We start from the raw sequence: 21,216 nt of genomic DNA on the forward strand, positions 1-21,216 counted from the left end.
ACCTGCATTGGCTGGGAAACTACTACCCTACAGACGGTCATTGAACACTGTAAACACGCTGAGAGGCAGCAACTGTCTCAAGATAAGACGAAACAGAGAATGGAAAAGGTGGAATGCACAGCTGGCATTCTCAAAGACAGGGCCAGCAGGCTCAAGGACGACCTCCAAAAATATTGGAAGAGAGGAAAAGGAAGAGGTAGAAGAGGAGGGGGAGACGGTGCGGATGGGCCAGACGACAGCAACCATAATGCTATACTTGTTGGAAAGAGTGGACATTTTGCAAAAGACTGCTAGAACGAATCGGGTGGGGGAGGTAACTGGAGAACAGGACCGCCACCGAAAACGATCCTTTTACAACCCACACAGAGACTGACGCGAGGATGAGACAGTTGACTAGACGTCGACCGATTATGATTTTTTTAACGCTGATACCGATTTATTGGCAGACCAAAAAAAGACAATACCGATTTTTAATAATAATGACAATTACAACAATACTGAATGAACTTTTATTTTAACTTAATATAATACATAAATAAAATACATTTAGTCTCAAATAAATAATGAAACCTGTTCAATTTGGTTTAAATAATGCAAAAACAAAGTGTTGGAGAAGAAATTAAAAGTGTAATAAGTGCCACGTAAAGAAAAGCTAACATTTAAGCTCCTTGCTCAGAACATGAGAACATATGAAAGCTGGTGGTTCCTTTTAACATGAGTCTTCAATATTCCCAGTTAAGAAGTTTTAGGTTGTAGTTATAGGAATTATAGGACTATTTCTCTCTATACCATTTGTATTTCATATACCTTTTGACTATTGGATGTTCTCATAGGCACTATAGTATTGCCAGCCTAATCTCGGGAGTTCATAGGCTTGAAGTCATAAACAGCGCTGCACTTCAAGTATTGCAAAGAGCTGCTGGCAAACGCAGGAAAGTGCTGTTTGAATGAATGCTTACAAGCTTGCTGCTGCCTATCACCGCTCAGTCAGACTGCTCTATCAAATATCAAATCATAGACTTAGTTATAATATAATAAACACACAGCCGTAGGTCATTAATATGGTCAAATCCGGAAACTAGAATTTCGAAAACAAAACGTTTATTCTTTCAGTGAAATACGGAACCGTTACGTATTTTATCAAGTCTAAATATTGTTGTTACATTGCACAACCTTCAATGTTATGTCATAATTATGTAAAATTCCGGGCAAATTAATTCCGGTCCTTGTTAGGAAGAAATGGTCTTCACACAGTTTGTAACGAGCCAGGCGACCCAAACTGCTGTATATACCCTGACTCTGCTTGCACAGAACGCAAGAGAAGTGACACAATTTCTCTAGTTTAAAGAAATTCATGTTAGCAGCCAATATTAACTAAATATTAAGGTTAAAAAAATATACTTGTGTATTGATTTTAAGAAAGGCATTGATGTTTATGGTTAGGTACACATTGCTTTTTTCCGTGAATGCGCTTCATCACCCGTTTGTCGAAGTAGGCTGTGATTCGATGATAAATTAACAGGCACTGTATTGATTATATGCAAAGCAGGACAAGCTAGATAACTACACATGGTTGATGATATTACTAGTTTAACTAGTGATTATATTAAGATTGTTTTTTATAAGTTTAATGCTAGCTAGCAACTTACCCTGACTCCTTGCTGCACTCGCGTAACAGGTGGTCAGCCTGCCACGCAGTCTCCTCGTGGATTACAATGTAATCGGCGTCCAAAAATGCCGATTTACCAATTGTTCTGAAAACTTGAAATCGGCCCTAATTAATCGACCATGCCAATTAATCGGTCGGCCTCTACAGTTGACACCCCTGGACAGCATTTAAAGATTATTTCAAGCCCCCGTAAGGAGCCAATGGTTCGTCTCTTCGTCAATGGTGAGTCAATTGCATTTCTAGTAGAGACTGGCGCTGCAATGTCTGTCTTAGTTTTAGAATTGATGTCCAATCCTCCCATGTCAAATGAATCACTCTTGTTTCTGAGTAACTTGGTCATGCAGCCAAAGACAAAGGGCCATCTGAGAGTGACCAGTTTTTGGTCCATCCTGTTCCTTTCGTATCTTTCAAGGGCACAGCTGTGTGGAGATACAGTGCCTTGCGAAAGTATTCGGCCCCCTTGAACTTTGCGATCTTTTGCCACATTTCAGGCTTCAAACATAAAGATATAAAACTGTATTTTTTTGTGAAGAATCAACAACAAGTGGGACACAATCATGAAGTGGAACGACATTTATTGGATATTTCAAACTTTTTTAACAAATCAAAAACTGAAAAATTGGGCGTGCAAAATTATTCAGCCCCTTTACTTTCAGTGCAGCAAACTCTCTCCAGAAGTTCAGTGAGGATCTCTGAATGATCCAATGTTGACCTAAATGACTAATGATGATAAATACAATCCACCTGTGTGTAATCAAGTCTCCGTATAAATGCACCTGCACTGTGATAGTCTCAGAGGTCCGTTAAAAGCGCAGAGAGCATCATGAAGAACAAGGAACACACCAGGCAGGTCCGAGATACTGTTGTGAAGAAGTTTAAAGCCGGATTTGGATACAAAAAGATTTCCCAAGCTTTAAACATCCCAATGAGCACTGTGCAAGCGATAATATTGAAATGGAAGGAGTATCAGACCACTGCAAATCTACCAAGACCTGGCCGTCCCTCTAAACTTTCAGCTCATACAAGGAGAAGACTGATCAGAGATGCAGCCAAGAGGCCCATGATCACTCTGGATGAACTGCAGAGATCTACAGCTGAGGTGGGAGACTCTGTCCATAGGACAACAATCAGTTCTATATTGCACAAATCTGGCCTTTATGGAAGAGTGGCAAGAAGAAAGCCATTTCTTAAAGATATCCATAAAAAGGGTTGTTTAAAGTTTGCCACAAGCCACCTGGGAGACACACCAAACATGTGGAAGAAGGTGCTCTGGTCAGATGAAACCAAAATTGAACTTTTTGGCAACAATGCAAAACGTTATGTTTGGCGTAAAAGCAACACAGCTCATCACCCTGAACACACCATACCCACTGTCAAACATGGTGGTGGCAGCATCATGGTTTGGGGCTGCTTTTCTTCATCAGGGACAGGGAAGATGGTTAAAATTGATGGGAAGATGGATGGAGCCAAATACAGGACCATTCTGGAAGAAAACCTGATGGAGTCTGCAAAAGACCTGAGACTGGGACGGAGATTTGTCTTCCAACAAGACAATGATCCAAAACATAAAGTAAAATCTACAATGGAATGGTTCAAAAATAAACATATCCAGGTGTTAGAATGGCCAAGTCAAAGTCCAGACCTGAATCCAATCGAGAATCTGTGGAAAGAACTGAAAACTGCTGTTCACAAATGCTCTCCATCCAACCTCACTGAGCTCGAGCTGTTTTGCAAGGAGGAATGGGAAAAAATGTCAGTCTCTCGATGTGCAAAACTGATAGAGACATACCCCTAGCGACTTACAGCTGTAATCGCAGCAAAAGGTGGCGCTACAAAGTATTAACTTAAGGGGGCTGAATAATTTTGCACGCCCAATTTTTCAGTTTTTGATTTGTTAAAAAAGTTTGAAATATCCAATAAATGTCGTTCCACTTCATGATTGTGTCCCACTTGTTGTTGATTCTTCACAAAAAAATACAGTTTTATATCTTTATGTTTGAAGCCTGAAATGTGGCAAAAGGTCGCAAAGTTCAAGGGGGCCGAATACTTTCGCAAGGCACTGTATTAAGAGAACAGAGGCTAGCTTGAGCAGCAGCACCTAGATATCGGCTAGAAAGGAGTAACAAAATTGCGCGTAATGTTCCCATCATGCTCTCAAACACCTGCTAAACTGCCATGTCGACAAACGTTATAAAAGCTGAGACCCAACTCTTGTTCGTTGGGCTCTTAACGCTGCACCATTGGGTGGATTGTTAGTTGCTCCAAATCTTGTAAGAAAGTTGTTGTTTGAATAATCTAGTCTTTCTCTTCCTTTTGACTAGAATTTCCAGTCAAGGTAATGGGATACAGCATCTGAATGTATTTTTCTTTACCTGCAAATACGGGAAAAATACAAGTCACTGTGTATGTAAGGGAGACTGAATTAGAGAAAGTGTGTGTAACACTGTGTGTGTGTGTGGTGTCTCTCTACCTGTGTGGTGAGGATGTCAGCGAGTCTCTGTATGTTGTAGTTCTTGTCGCTGCTGAGCTGCGTGGCGACTCGGCGACGCTCTTTGAGGCGGGACAGGAAGTGTGTGTGTAGCTCCAGTAGGCTCTCCAGGCGCGGGAACAGACAGTCCAGACACCGCACATCCATCTGAAGGTGCTCTTTCAGCTCCCTCACGTACACACGCAACATGATCTTCAGGGTCCGTACGTGATGCATCTCTGTCTGCATCAACTCTGTTGGGATAAATAGACAGAATGACTGACAGACAGACAAGGGGTTCAACATCTAATTAGCCTTTTACAGGAATTTGCTTTTCTTCCACCGGACTCCTTTACTGATTGTAGAGCCAGACAGAGATGGATGGAACAATTGACATTCAAAAAGAGTTGAGCTTCTCCCTTCTCATAATTCACATTCTAATCCTAAACTTAACCACATATATAACCAGAAAAACACATTGAAAGCCTACATAAAACACGACAAATATAACAAGATGAATAAGACATCAAAAGACAACAAAGATAGTGTATGACAAACTGACCGTAGATGACATCCTGTCTCTTGACCATCTCCTTGGTGTGTTTCTTCAGGTACTGTTGGTCCACAGCCAGGCTCCATGACTCCACATCCAAGTCCTGGGCATCTGACTCCAGATCAGCTTGAACCGCAGAGTAGTATGCATCTGGGGGAGGGAAGGGGCATGAAACAGGTTGAGGTTGAGGCTGGCTGCCGCAGTATGACTGTATTCTTTTGCAGCACAACTCCAATGTATTTCTAATGCATTCAATAGGTGATGTTCGTTAAAGTCACATCACATGATTTAGCAATATGTGCAATTAAATGCTAAAATAATAATCCTATGCTATGACCACTAACACATACTGATCTCCCGTAGTTGGGGTGGATGACTGTTTCTGTCTTGCTACTATAGCAACACTAGCTACATCACTGCTTGACAACCTGGGATAATTATGCAGTCTATTCCACACACTCCAGCTTAATGAAACTGGGTGAGGTCCCATCTCTCTCCCAACAGCCCACACTCTCTATATGCCAGCCACATAACCCGTCTCATAACCTAGGATAACGATAGGGTTGCACAACCTTCCTCCTGGAGAGCTACCCTCCTGAAGGCTTTCTCTCCAACCCTAATCTAGCACACCTGATTCTACTAATTGGCTGCCCAATAGGACTTTGATTAGCTGAATCGTGTTAGTTACAACAGGGTTGGAGCACAAGCCTGCACACTCAGTAGTGGTTGTCCACCGCGGCTGTACGGTACTCGCTCTCATGTATCTAAGCTCTAAAGAGCAGCTCCCTCCCTAACCCACTCACCCTCTACGATGATGGAGCAGGTGGTGGAAGGGGTCAGGGACACCGCATACTCGTTGAAGCGCTTTATCCCGAAGCGGAGGCTGTCCATCTCGTCCATGTCCCCTGGGAGGGATCTGAAAGAGGAGCGCCACAGGTCCAAAGTGACATACATACTAAGAGACTACAAGACTACTATACACTAACACTACAGACACAGCTACAATACAGACGTCCTGAATGAAATACAGGACTGAGATGTTACAATTACAACAAGACACACTAACACCAACACCCACACCCCCCTGGCATAGGAGAAAGATACAGCTACACTACACTAAAATGGCATACATACTGTACATGCTGAGATACTACACAGACACTACTCAACCACAGGAGGCAAAGACACAGCTACACTACAGCTAGACTGTCATGTATGCTGAGAAAGACTATACTACCACAGATGGCAAAGACACAGCTACACTACAGCTAGACTGTCATGTATGCTGAGAGAGACTATACTACCACAGATGGCAAAGACACAGCTACACACCTCCCGCAACCTGGCTGCCTGCCTGCAAGATGCCCTGTCTACGACAGCACTATGATAGCACTGGCTGTTTTAAGCTCTGTCTCAACTCAAATCAAAGAACTGCAAAATCCACTTGACAGTTAGCTTGCAGCATGTCACCTATTAATAACACATCACAGACATGTATAAAAAATTAAAGCCAAAACCAGCTTTTTAGCTGGAAGGAAATAATGCATAAATAGCCTAGATTTACATGCACCACAACCACCAGAAAGGTAAAATTTATTTGCTTAAAAACTAACATTAAATTCACAATTTAAATTATACAGAGCAGTGGTATAGAGTCCATACAGACAATATAGGGCAGTGGTATAATCTATAACTACAGTCTATTATGACAATGGTATAGCCTACATAGTGGCGGTGAATACACTGCTTTTGACCAGCGGCTAGCTTATGTAGCCTGCTAACTGATTGGTCAGGTGGCTAGCTGTTAGTACTAACCCAGAGCTGCTGTTGTGGCTGTGGGTGAGGTTGAGGCTGGCTGAAGCAGTGTGACTGTTGCTGGAGGAAGAGCTGCTGGAGGCAGTAGGCTGAGCACTGGGTCTCCGTGTGCTGAGGGTCATGTCTGGGACTTTCGGCGAGCCGGAGGGGCCCTCAGGGGCCAGCGAGGACTTGTCCCGCTCCCTCAGGGCTGGTGAAAGACGAGAGAAGGATGAGAGATGGCAAAAGCGTTGCTTTCCCCAGTAACGCTGCAGCCAGACGCGAGGCAGAGAACCCTGCAGGAAGCGACAGGTGAGGTGGTCTCTGTGCATCAGCACCCGGACCCCCAGACGGCCAGGCAGACCCCAGGAAGGTCCCCAGACATTGACCCTACTCCGGGCAGTTCTGGCCCGACCAACCCCCTTGTTAACCTCTAGCTCCATAGTGTCGGTCTGTCTCGCAGGAGTAGAGGTGATGCTGCTGCTCGCACTATAGTCACGGAGACAAATACACACATGGCTTTATATGCCCACCCGACTCCTGATTAAGTATATTCTAGACATCACACATGCCCATTTCCTTTTCTCTCTCTCGTTTTTTCTATATCTCTCTCGCTCTCTCCCTCCTCCACCTCTCTGTTTCCAGCGGGGGCAGGGCTGGGGTGGGCTGTGCGATAATAGGCAGAGATCAACAAGTAGGAGAGGAGATGAGAACACAGGTGTCTGTCAGTCAGAGTCCTGCTGCTCTTCAGATGACTACCGCTACTGAGGATGAGCAGTGTAGACTCAACCCTCACCCACCAGACTGCTGCTACTGAGGATGAGCAGCGTAGACTCAACCCTCACCCACCAGACTGCTGCTACTGAGGATGAGCAGTGTAGTTTCAGCCATCACCCACCAGACTGCTGCTACTGAGGATGAGCAGTGTAGCTTCAGCCCTCACCCACCAGACTGCTAGTACTGAGGATGATGAGCAGTGTAGCTTCAGCCCTCATCCACCAGACTGCTGCGACTGAGAATGAGCAGTTTAACATCTGGGTGATTCTCATGAAACTGGCTCTTGACAAAAAATAAACATTTTCCAACATAATTCCTCTTGGATCACTAAGATTAGGATCTGCATCTATCTACTTCATAATTATTATGAGGTATATTAGTCAGATATTATGCATTTTACCAACATTTCCACAACTAGCAATGCAAAAATTAGAATTACCACAGTTTTTGAAGTCCAAAAAAGTTCTGAACAAATAAATGTATTTTTTAAACATTGCTCACCTAATGAAAAAGCCTGAGTTGAACATAACACTGAAACAAATATACACTAAACCAAAATATAAATGCAACATGAAAGAATTTCAAAGATTTCACTGAGTTACAGTTCATATAAAGACATCAGTCAATTTACATAAATTAATTAGACCCTAATCTATGGATTTCATATGACTTGAAATACAGAAATGAATCTGTTGGTCACAGAAAAAAAAGGTAGGAGCATGTATCAGAAAACCACTCAGTATCTGGTGTGATCCCCATTTGCCTAATACAGCGCGACTCATCTCCTTCACATAGAGTTGATCAGCCTGTTGATTGTGGACTGTGGAATGTTGATTGTGGCCCACTCTCCTTCAATGGATGTGCGAAGTTCCTGGATATCCAGAGCATCCCAAACATGCTCAATGGTTGACGTGGTTACACGTGGTCTGTGGTTGTGAGGCCGGTTGGAAATACTGCCAAATTCTCTAAAATGACGTAGAGAAATTAACATTCAATTCTGGCAACAGCTCTGGTGGACATTCCTGTAGTCAGCATGCCAATTACATGCTCCTTCAACTTGAGGCATCTGACACATTGTGTTGTGTGACAAAACTGCACATTTTAGAATGTCCTCAGCACAAGGTGCACCTGTGTAATGATCATGCTGTTAGGTGGATGGATTATCTTGGCAAAGGAGAAATGCTCACTAACAAGGATGTAAAAACTGCTAAGCTTTTCGTGCATCCTCATTCTGAAGGCATACAGTGCATTCAGAAAGAATTCAGACCACCTTCTGGACCAACGTTCTTCTCCCCAGATTGCTCTGTTTGGCCAGGCGGCCAGCTCTAGGAGAGTTTTGATGGTTCCAAACTTCTTCCATTTAAGAATGATGGGGGTCACTGTGTTCTTGGGGACCTTCAATACTGTATAAATGTTTTGGTACCATTCCCTAGATATGTGCCTCGACATAATCCTGTCTCGGAGCTCTACGGGCAATTCTTTCGACCTCCTGGCTTGGTTTTTGATCTGTCAACTGTGGTATCTTATGTAGACAGGTGTGCTTTTCCAAATCATGTCCAATCAAATTAATTTACCACAAGTGGACCCTAGAAACATCTCAAGGATGATCAATGGAAACAGGATGTACCTGAGCTCAATTTCGAATCTAATAGCAAACGGTCTGAATAGTCATGTAAATAAGGTATGTTTTTTCTTTTTTTTTTTCTCTTCTGAAAAACTGTTTTCGCTTTGTCATTATGGGGTATTGTGTGTTTAGATTGATGAGGAAAAAATGTAACAGGATCTGATAACATCTGATCTGATAACATATAACATAACAAAATGTGGAAAAAGGGAAGGGGTCTGAATACTTTCCGAATGCACTGAATATGTGAAGAAATTATATTAACTTGTGCTCATCTAAGGACTTCTCCTCTAGATGTTGCATCATGACTAGGGTTGCACATTTTGGGGAATATTCAGAGGTGGAAACTTTCTGTGAGAATTAACAGAAAATGGGAATTAACGGGAATATATGGGAATTACCGGAAATATATGCAAATTAATATTACCATTTAAATGTAGATGTTTTTTGCATTGGATATATTTACCATATCATATGGAGACAGAAACATAAACCTTTTACCTTATCATAAGTAGACATAATTGCAAATGATTAAATCCTTCCAAGAGAGAAAAAATAAATGTTACGAATTGAACTTTAAATAAATTAGTTGACTCTTCATATGGCATGATTTCACTGAACACCAAAAAAAAGGGAATATTGAATGATCCCCAATGATCCATCGCATTTCCCAAAAACGTTTTCAACATACATCTGTAAAATGATAGTTTGCAGCAATAGTGAAGTGGGCAGGGCAGTACGGATTTCTTCTCTTCTATCTGCAAGCAGTCTGAACATCAGACAGGATGACATTGTGTCCCTCAATCCGTGCAATGGCTACTGCTATAGGTTTCAGGAGTTTCAGGCTGCTTACCACTCTCTCCCAAAAAACATCAACCAGGAGGAATCTCTTTATGGGGCTGTCCATATCGGCCGACTGTAATATGGGCATTTCTTGGAGAGACTCCTTCCCCTCCAGGAGACTGTCAAACGTGATGACAACACCACCCCAATGGGTGTTGCTGGGCAGTTTCAACGTGGTGCTCTTATTCTTCTCACTTTGCTTGGTGAGGTAGATTGCTGGTATAACTTGATGATCCTTCATATACCTAACCATTGCCGTGGGTCTCTTGTAGTGTATCCATTGTTTTCAGTGCCATGATGTCCTTGATGAGCCGATTCAATGCATGAGTAACACAGCCAATGGGTGTGATGTGAGGGTAGGACTCCTCCACTTTAGACCAAGCAACCTTCATGTTCGCAGCATTGTCTGTCACCATTGCAAATACCTTCTGTGGTCCAAGGTCATTGATGACTGCCTTCAGCTCATCTGCAATGTAGAGACCGGTGTGTCTGTTGTCCCTTGTGTCTGTGCTCTTGTAGAATACTGGTTGAGGGGTGGAGATGATGTAGTTAATTATTCCTTGCCCACAAACATTCGACCACCCATCAGAGATGATTGCAATACAATCTGCTTTCTCTATGATTTGCTTGACCTTCATTTAAACTCTGTTGAACTCTGCATCCATCAAATTAGTAGATAAAGCATATCATGTTGGAAGGATGTATGCTAGGCGAAGAATATTCAGAAATCTCTTCCAATACACATTGCCTGTGAGCATCAGAGGTGAACCAGTTGCATACACAGCTTGAGTAAGACATTTCTCTGACTACGTTCCTCCATTGAGTCAAAAAAGCTTCTGATTCCAGGAGGACCATGAGCTGTTGCTATCGATAAGGTGCCTGATTCATCATTTTCACCTCGAATAGAAGTAGAGGGACTTCTGTCATAGGTTTCTTGTTGCAAGCGCTGAGGGAACTTTATGCACTTGGCCAGATAATTCTGCATCTTTTTTTGCATTCTTCACATATGATTTGGCAGAGTATTTTTAAATCTACACAGCTTTTCATTCTACATTAGCTGCAGTGAAATGTCTTCACATATCAGATAGTGCCCGTGACATTTTCCTATAAAGATTTTTTTTTTTATTAATAAAAAAATAACAAATACAATTCCATGTACAGATAAATAGTCAAGTAGTTAGATTAAACAACTCATTTGTAAGATAAATGTTTTAAAATTAAACATGTATGGAAACAGGTGAATTAACACTCTTCAGTTAGCAGGTTCAAGCAAACTAAAACCCACAGGGTAGCACAAACTAACTATCAGAAAGTGTTAACAAGCCTACTTTGCTGTAGGCTACTATTTCCTAGTTAACAAAAAAACATGTATGTCATATGAAATATATTCACCCCACCCAGTATTGTAATCAAAACTTACCAGGAAGCATGTAGTCCTTGGCTCAGATAGTGTAGTGGTGTGGGCTCAATAGCATCTCATTAGTGTGCAAGATCTTGAGAATCAGCTGTACAAGTGATGGAAGAGTGCACTGCACATGTGATGGAAGAATGCACTGTGCATGCAGAGGGTTGCAATTCCATTGAATTGGGGATAGCTGAACCAAAATATGCCACAATACCTAGAATTGCCTTATGTGTATCCCACAAAAAAGGGTCACTGTTATAAGCAAACTTTTTGATGAATTAAAGCAAAATGAACTTCCCAAATTCCAGAAATTTACTGGAAGGTTTCTGACCCTTTGCAACCCTAATTATGAGTGAATAAAACTATTTCAACTTTTTTTTTTTTTTACAGCAACTTGAAAAAGTATGGCGGTAATGAGAAACATGTCCACAGACACTGTGCTTTCACATAATACATATTATAGTTTAATGTAAACTTCAACTAGCATTCAATTTTTATGATTTATGGACAAACTACAGAAACAACAACACAACAAAGGTTGTGTCATTTAAACTAGACACTGAGGCAGCAGTGACAGCTATCCCAACTAGGCTGTATAGCTATAGCAGAGATGGCCCTTTGCTCTCTACAAACAAAATACTGTACGGGCCCAGTAATAAGATTTTACCAGTGGTAGGGCAGTTGGTGATTAAACTGGAGAGTAAAGACAAAAGTGTCATCCAGCCTGTCTTCGTCATTGACTCTCTAGCCAGACTGTTGCTGGGGCTGCCAGCAATTGAAGCATTGCAACTCATTGAGAGAGTGAGAGAACTGGAGGACCCAGGTGAAGTTTTCAAAAATAAATTCCCAAAAGTGTTTTCTGGTCTAGGAAGGATAGAAGGTGACTACAAAATACGCCTGAAAGAGGATGCTGTCCCCTATGCCCTTACCACCCCCCGCCGTGTGCCTATCCCTTTATTGGCCAGAGTAAAGGAAGAGTTGGGGAAGATGGAAAAAATTGGGGTGGTGTCTAAAATAGAGAGTCCCACAGACTGGTGTGCAGGGATGGTCGTGGTCACAAAAGCCAATGGGGACATAAGGATCTGTGTGGACATGACTAACTTGAATGAGGCACTCTGCAGAGAGAGACACCTCTTACCATCAGTGGAGCAGTCACTGGCTCAGTTGGATGGCTCACAAGTCTTCACAAAGCATCATCCTTTGGGCTAGGGACGGTCCTCACACAGATGCAGGACAACATGGAGTGGCGTTCAATAGCATACATCTCCCGAAGCTTATCTGACACAGAGCAAAGGTATGCTCAAGTGGAGAAGGAGGCGTTGGCTATCACATGGGCATGTGAAAGGCTCAGCCAATACCTTATTGGCATGCAGTTTACAGCAGAGACCACTGTTGGCTCTGTTAGGGACAAAAGCACTGGACGACTTGCCTCCCAGAGTTCTGCGCTTCCGCCTCAGATTACTGAGGTTCACCTACAAGATGGTGTATGTGCCAGGGAAGGCACTGATCACAGCAGATGCACTCTCCAGGGCCCCAATTAAACATCCATTATCAGAGGAGGAGCAATGTCTAGAGGGTGAGGTACAGGTGTCAATTAACGCAATAAGGGACAGCCTACCTGCATCTCAGACTAAACTGCAGCAGATTGCACAGGAGCAATCACGAGACCACATCTGCCGACAGATAGTGCAGCAGTGCAAAAGGGGATGGCCCAGGCAGGAGGAACTGCCTCAGCTGATGAAGCCCTATTGGGTGCACCAAAGTGACTTCCACTGTAATGGAGACCTTCTCATGAAAGGACAACGGATAGTTAGCCCAGAGACTCTACAACCAGAAATGCTAGACAGAGTGCACGAGTGTCACATGCAGACTGAGGGCTCAACAGTCGGTGTGGTGGCTTGGTCTGAGTACTCAGATTGCCAAGATGGTGGCCCAGTGTGAGGTCTGTACAAAATGTCAACCTTGTCATCCGGAGCCAATGATGGCAACGGAGCTGCCAAAATGGCCAAGGCAAAAGGCAGGGGCAGATATGTTCAATTGGAAAAATAACACTTATCTGCTAGTGGTAGATTACTATTCAAGATACATTGAAATAGCAAAGACACCCATAACCACATCAGCTGGTGTTATCAATGGATTAAAGTCAATATTTTCCAGGCAAGGGGTCGCTGAGGTCCTGGTTACAGATAACGCTCCCCAGTTCTCTGCAAGCTCCTTTTCTGCTTTTGCCGCAGAATACACACGTGACCAGTAGCCCCTACCATGCACAGAGTAATGGTGAGGCAGAGAGAGCTGTGAAAACAGTCAAGGGACTGCAGAAAAAATAACAAGGATCCATACAGGGCTCTGTTAGCTTACAGAGTTACACCACTGCATCGTGGGCCGTCGCCTGACGAGCTCCTGATGGGCAGGAGGCTGTGTTCCCCATTGTCTGTCTCGCCGGCTCAGCTTAAACCCCGATGGCCTAACAGGAAGGCCTTCGCTGAGAGGGACAAATGGCTGAAACAAACCCAGACTGGAGACTTTAATCGGATACACCGTGCTACGGCGAGGCCAGAGCTGACCGAAGGTCAGTGTGTGTGGATTACAAACTCAAAGACACCAGCAATAGTGCTTAGGAAAGCGGATGCCCCACGCTCTTATGTGGTGGACACAGGCTCAGAAGAGGTACGAAGGAACAAAACACACCTCAGGGATCGTCCAGATCTACCAGCCACACAGACTGAGGCCACAGAAAATGCACAAAAAGAGGGTGAAGGAGAGAGAATGCTCACAGAGTCACAAGTGCGCCCAAAAAGGGATGAGTGGCTGAAATACTATGTTACGTGAAGAGAAAACATTCTGTTAGGGACCATACCCAGCAAAAAGAGACTGTACCTAAGTTAATGTTTATACTGTGTTATTTAATGCTTTCATACTGTTTCAGGATGTGAAGTAGCATGTTAGAGAGTAATACTGGTTTCCAAATTGCATTTCAGTTATGCTTCAGTGGTTATGCATGTTGAGTTCTTGTTCATGGGAGAGGGGAAGATGTGGTAGGATGTCCCTTGGGGGTATCCGTACCTATGTATGACATGTGAGGGTTAGGTTAGTAAACATGCTGGAGCTAGAACCTCGTTGTTGTGTGTCCTTATTTTAGATAATACTACAAAACGCTGCACCATAAACTATGCATCTTAGTCATCAGAATGATTGTGGATTGTTGCAGATGCATCATGGTTTTCTAACTCAATTTGCTACGGCCATTGTTAAAATGGTTTCATGAGAATCACCCATCTATCACACTGCTGCTAACATCAACCCTCATCCACCAGACTGCTGCTACTGAGGATGAGCAGTGTAGCGTCAACCCTCATCCAACAGTCAACAAGTCTGAGTGACAAGATTTGTCTACATATTTTGCCATATCCACATAAAAACAAAACAGAAATTGTAAAGTAAAGTATGGAGCTTTTTTTTCTGTTGGGGAGTTAAAGGATAACTTAACTTTTGATAATTAGTCCACTGTTAATATGGTCTCAGAAGGTTGTGCATGTCAGCAGCAACATTTAAAGGGTCAATCTGCAGTTGCTACATCCATTTATGGTCTTATAAATTAATGATATGTACCCATTGATTCTTGGGTAATATATGAGTGTAGTTCAAATGTCTCAACCCATCAAGTACCCAAAATATAAGCTTGCTTTACGGAAATGTTTATACACAAAGTAAATCTAAACAAACACTGTATAGCCTCAAAACATGCTTAAAACTATCATTTTTATATCATGGATGGTCAGTCCTTGCATCCATAGCTCTGTCTATGAGTTTGAGAATGGTTACATTTCACCAGTTCCTTCCCTCACCTTTTTACCAAAGCAGTGGCGTAGAGTTGGCTTTGTTAGTGTCTCTACTGCTGATTGCCCCTTTAAGATAAAGCACTTTCAGTAAAAAGCTAAAGTGTGATGCAAAACACATCATCACACTTGTGCTCCATCTTGAAAATGTAACTGCTGACATGCACACTTTTAACTTTTAAGGACCGTATCAACCGAGGCCAAATACTAATTTAAAAAAAACACAACAAATATATAGTCTTTAATAAAGTGATCCTTTAAGGGACAAAAAAAAGAAAACATTTCAACTCATCAACTAAACATGATGACTAAATGTGTAACTGTCATGCAATATTTCATGGGAGGTCCTTCCAAACAAAAAGGAGTAAACAACAACACTTGCCCTGTGGCAACTAGAAGGTTCCAGGTTTAATGGGAATGGTCTAATATACTGTAGATGCCTGGTTCCCTGGAGACGTGATCTTCACTTCCTTATCACCTCTAGAGACTGTCGACTTGCTTGCTTGCTCATTGGTCACACACACACACCTTCTCTATCTCACTCTCACAAACTGTGGCTTGTATTTTCCTCACTTTGCAGGTAGAAAAAAAACCTCACACATTAGCTAGGTTTCCATCCAATTGGCGATAGATTTTCATTCAATATTAAAAAATCTGCACAAAAACAATACGCGCATTTTCACACCTGAGATGTCTTTCCAACAAATTGACTTCTTGCGGACAAAAAGTAGAGCACATTAAAAAAAAATTGCGATATAATTCCCATGCACAGAATATAAAATACAAGTTAAATGGGTTTCTATCGCATCCAACTCGACTGATGATTTTGTCACAACATTTTTTAACTTTATACAGTGAATGTGCCCACTCAAATTGGCACGTGGTCTACAGTCAACAGCTCGCAGACACAGTGCGGGTATAGACTACATGAGATTATTTTGGTGAAAAGAGCAAGTATTTTTTATTTGTCAAACGGCAGCCAAGCATCGATCATCATTTCACCAGAATAAGACCCTCGATATTTATTGGAAATGAGTATCAAGCTCATTACTTTGCACTTTCGCCACCCTGTGAAGTTCATGAAAACATGTTTCATCTCTAGCCTAATAAACTGCATGCTTTCCCCGAGTCGTAGTGCGAGGACCACACAACATAGTTTGGTTCGATAATGAATTTTAAAGACAAAAAGATCCCACCTTGTCTGGCGTATTTTGTTTTGTCAACATTTGGTAAGTTTACAGACAAATTAGCTGTTTCCATCAGGCCTGTCGTGACATGTACTTTACTCGCACAAAAAGGTTGGATGGAAACCTGGTTTGTGTCCCAATTACCTTGACCATCTTCCTCTCTCTGCATCCTTCCGGGGTTTAAAAAGGTTGGTGCGGGCTTAAAGAAAACACCGGAGCCTTCCACTGCACAGAGAGAAGATTTATATAAGTGCTAATATGATCTAGACCTATTAATAAATGTTACCTTTATTTTACCAGAGATTTTTTTTCAACAATAATTGACACCGGTAACTTGCCTATGTAGTCTGAACGTTTAACCTAATGTCTCCAGAACCAATACAATTTAATCAGAATTCCTTCTGGGGTTTAGTGATTTACTGTTTTCCCCCATTTCTTTAAAAGTTTCTGTTTTAAGGTTTTCTTCCGACAAGGATTCAAGAACTCCCACTTATGTAATCTCGAATATGAAGGAAAACTTGAAGCTTTATTAACTTTTACTTAAGCGAAAAAAGCCCCTGCCTGGCTGCCTGTCATTAGCAGTCATCATAACAACCTTGGCACTCCACTAATCCACCTCCCACTGGAGCCAGGATGAGGAGCTGCAGGACACCTTTAATTTGACTCTCAGGGACCAGTAACATCCTTATCCACTCCTTCTTTACTCCATCTATTTTCCTTCTTCCTTGTCCATCTCCTCTCTTCCTTCTTACCCTATTTTCCTCCTTGTTGTTGTCACCCCTGATTCCTCCTTCATCACTTACTACCCTGTCCCTTTCCTCCTCTCCCTGGCATCCATAGACAAAAACAGGGATCGGCTCGACTGACCAATCACAGGGCAGCATGGTGGAGGTAAGCAAACAGAGGCTAACTGTCTGCATCCCAACCAGTATAAGACATGTCCTGGAGACCACACATTTGCCATGAATGAGGAGAAGATATAATGGGGAGATGGGGAAGAGGGTATAGGGGGCTGAAGGCTTTGATGTCCCATTTAGATCACACTTGACAGGCTATATAAGGACTGAGGTAAAGATAGAGACAGCGGAGGGTATGGAATAAGACCATGAGATAGAGATCATGTTGATGGCTTTCTCTGTCTATTAAAGATGGGAAATCTACATTATGTGTGTTGTCATTCCAGTGTTTCACCAGTGAAGGTCAAGTGTGTGTGTCAGTTTTGCTCACCTAGGTTAGGAGAGGTGGTTGCAGAGGTCCAATGCAGATAATCTTTCTATCAGGAGAAAAACATGGGATTATCTAACAGTGGAAAAAACTGACCAGGATAAATTGGAGAGAAAGAGAGAACATTTTTACTGATTGCAAAGCACATGACATTGGCCAAATCACATTGTTTTATTGGTTAGAAGTGCTCTGTGACTCTGTAGAGTGAGCATGCATGCGGGAAGAGATCATTAGAACACATACCGTGGGGAATAGCACAAAGACGCTGTCATTGGCGCCCATTCAAATAACCTGGTATAAGAAAGTGGATATTTGTCTAATCGGTCATAATTTATGTGTTCTAACAAGCCCACAATGTGGTTACTAAAATCTGGATTTTATAGATTTGCCTGTTTTTGCTGCATAATATTTAGAAGTGGTCCTTTTTCGGATTTAGATTTTGTTTTTGTTAACCTCTAACTCCCATTCGGATAAGATGGTAGCATAGCTAGCCAGAAATTGGTGTTGGAAGTTAAGTGTAATGCAGTTGATTGGTGAAGATGACATGAACATCTATTGGGGATGACATCCATATAAGCATTATACTAAAAAAAAAATTATCCCAACATAGTGTAAAATACCCTGACTACACCGTTCGCTTCGAGTGTGCTTCGCGTTGCAAAATACATTTCGAAATCTATGTTATTCAATTATTGCACCCACACTGCTCACGCGCGTCAACGAGCATCTGCGTTGCCAAGAGCTAAAATAGAAGTCCTTTCTATTTCTGACGCAGATCGCGCTGCAAGTCCTGCCTCTCCCATCTCCTCCTTGGTTATACCCATGTGGGTGATTGAAAGACGAACTGTGTTGCCTGTTGTCGTGGTAATACTATGAAAGTTTAAATGCCAATCACAATATAAATTCAAAGATGAAAAAGCCTGGAAGGAGAGATAACTAGAAGTTATTCAGTTGACCGACCGTTTTATGTGTGGATTAATTGTCGGAGTAGAGGACCTTGTGCATTTCAGGTAAAATAACAACCAACTGTTTATATCACAGGACAAATTAGCTAGAAACAGCAAGCTAGCTAAATAGGACAAATTAGCTAGAAAGTGCAAGATAACTAGCTAAATTGCCATAAATGTTTAATGCTTTTCGACCTGTCCCCAAATTAACATAATTGGTTCAATTGGAGTTTGTTTTGATATTGTAACCTGCGTGTCGTGATCGCGTTTTTTTGTGGGGGGATAAAATAAATGTATGCACGATGGCGCACGCGAGCAGCTGGTTTGGGTTCCGTGTACAGCTATAGTTAACTATCGAGATTCAAAACACAACATGGGCCGAGTAAAGGGAAATATATAAGCCTAGGCAACCGTACCACCTGACATGATAAGATACCAACGCCTTGTTAACGTCTGCGTGACTCCTGCATTACGTGTCTGACTGACATCACATGATACCAACGCCTTACTTATGTCTGCGTGACGTTAATGAAAGTCATAATGTGTATAATTTATATTTATATTAATGAAATCTCAACCATAAATGTTAGAAACGTACAATTTTTTCCATGCAAGCAGACATTCCGACATAGCCACCTTGAGCTATAGTGTAGCCTAGTGTAGCTATAGTGTAGCCTAGTGTAGCTATAGTGTAGCTTGTATATTTCCTTTTATCGCAAATGGCCAAGAAAAGATGATGCCCAATCTATAGATAATCTGTCTTTCCCTCAACACCTCATGGCATGGTATGTTATTTTATCTCGCTGTATACAGATCTAAATGTTGTTAGCCAATCACACTCTGTTGTTACCAGTTCCACACCAGACAACCAATAAGAATTGTGTCCATGGCTTTCAGAGGAGTCCATAGGTGCTATTCGGAATCCTTGAGATGTCTCTACCTCTATCAAGTATACATGTGAATTGGTTAAATTTAGTGTTAGTTTAGGGTTTAGGGTAAGGACGTCACAAGGAACCCGGATTGCAGTGACCGTTCATAGAGTGAGAGATTGGCACGGTATTTGAGAGCTCGGCGGCGACACAGACATTCATCCCCACATTTGCAAGTAGGCAAAGGAACCTATGTGTGCTGAGGCATGTGTGATCACTCAACATTGACAGGACTAACAAAAAAGACATGCTTGGGAGTCCCATAGGGCAGTGCACAATTGGCCCAGCGTCGTCTGGGTTAGGGTTTGGCCGGGGTAGGTCGTCATTGTAAATAAGAATTTGTTCTTAACTGACTTGCCTAGTTAAATTAAAATAAAAAAAGCATGAAAACAAAAGATGCCGTGTCTAACTTGCACCATTATTCAATTATTAGTAGACTAGATACACTGCTGCTACATTGACCCCCCCCCCATTTATTTTGTACTGCTGCTACTCGCTGTTTGTCTATGCATAGTCACTTTACCCCTACCTACATAGACAAATGACCTCAACTAAACTGTACCTCCCCCCACACTGACTCGGTACCGGTACCCCCTGTATATAGCCTCGTTATTGTTATGTTATTGTGTTACTTTTTATTGTTATTATTATATATTTTTTTTACTTAAGTTTATTTGGTAAATATTTTCTTAAACTCTTCTTGAACTGCACTGTTGGTTAAGGGCTTGTAAGTAAGAATTTCACAGTAAGGTCTACACTTGTTGTATTCGGCGCATGTGACAAATAAAGTTTGATTTGATTTGAAATAGCTAATCCTGGCTACCAATGTTCTAGTATTCATTTATTGAGGCAAGCAGATCAGAGATGTCAAGGCGGTATTCAAGCATATGCCATGTGTATGTGATATGGTCATATTTTTTATGTTTTATTTTGTTTATTTTGCCTCCCAGGTATTTGCATTTAATGTATGTATATAGTTACTGCCGCTAGGGGAGCTGTGATGTCAATGAAGTGAGTTAGTGAGGTACTTTACATTTCTTATTCATTATGGAGAATGACTAACATTAGTTCTGAAAACGAACGTTTCTCCGTCTCATCAGTTTACCCTATTAATTCAGGTATGTAACGTGCAAAAATGCAATATGACTCAAAATATTGAGGTAACATGGTTAATTACATAGGCCATGAGTTTGGTGATGTTTGAAGGCAGTTTTAACTGGTTGGTATTTTGTAGGTCAATTGTTGGAGTTAGCCTAAATTGCTAATGGTTTACATGAACGAGAAGGGATTAACACGGCGTCCAAACTTTCTGTACTTTCCCCCCCAACGTTTTAGATTTAATTTGCTTTATTTTCCATGAACAAAGGCTTAGTTTACTTTAGGTAATTTATGTAAATATATGACGTCACAATACAAATCAAATCAAATTTTATTTGTCACGTGCTCCGAATACAACAGGTGTTAGTGAAATGCTTACTTACAGGTTCTAACCAATGGTGCCAAAAAAAGTGTGTGTGTGTGTGTGTAAGTAAAGAAATAAAACATCAGTAGAAAGACATTTTAAAAAAGAGTAACAAGGCTATATACAGACACCTATTAGTCAGGCTTTGACAATGTGTTTGTGTTAATATTTGTACAAAAATAGCGTTTAACAGTTCGCTGGCTATAGCAGTTTGCTCTAGCCTAGTTGGTTTTAGTCAATGTCAGCTTAATGTAATGGTTTCAGCATTGTTTCGCATAGGCGTCCAATAATTTTTGTTGTGTTATTTCACCCTTCAAATAGTGTTTTTTGACGTGTATCTTTGTTGACACTCAAAGACCCAAACGGCGTTCCATAGAAATCCTGGTTGAGAATGAAATACAGTAACGGATCAAATGAACAACGAAACAGCACAGCAAGTAAGTGAAAGAAATCGGTTTGGATTATGTTTTGCTGGTAATGGGGACATACTTAAATGCCA

General features: G+C 41.7%; 1 protein-coding gene across 2 annotated transcripts in view; it reads right to left on the reverse strand.

Moving 5' to 3' along the window:
- Nucleotides 1-21,216, reverse strand: part of LOC110521857 (rho guanine nucleotide exchange factor 18-like) — a 67,132-nt gene that overhangs the window by 28,273 nt on the left and 17,643 nt on the right. The window contains exons 2-7 of one of the 2 annotated variants that reach the window (XM_036968651.1): nucleotides 17,383-17,428; nucleotides 16,300-16,380; nucleotides 6,505-6,694; nucleotides 5,493-5,605; nucleotides 4,699-4,839; nucleotides 4,140-4,390 (exon numbers count right to left, since the gene is read on the reverse strand). In XM_036968651.1, coding sequence (XP_036824546.1) covers nucleotides 4,140-4,390; nucleotides 4,699-4,839; nucleotides 5,493-5,605; nucleotides 6,505-6,694; nucleotides 16,300-16,380; nucleotides 17,383-17,428 — 822 coding nt within the window. The remainder of the gene's footprint in view (nucleotides 1-4,139; nucleotides 4,391-4,698; nucleotides 4,840-5,492; nucleotides 5,606-6,504; nucleotides 6,695-16,299; nucleotides 16,381-17,382; nucleotides 17,429-21,216) is intronic. The other variant, XM_021599789.2, reaches the window with a different exon arrangement.

This window comes from Oncorhynchus mykiss, chromosome 30, assembly GCF_013265735.2.
Source record: "Oncorhynchus mykiss isolate Arlee chromosome 30, USDA_OmykA_1.1, whole genome shotgun sequence".
In the NCBI taxonomy this organism is placed as follows: domain Eukaryota; kingdom Metazoa; phylum Chordata; class Actinopteri; order Salmoniformes; family Salmonidae; genus Oncorhynchus; species Oncorhynchus mykiss.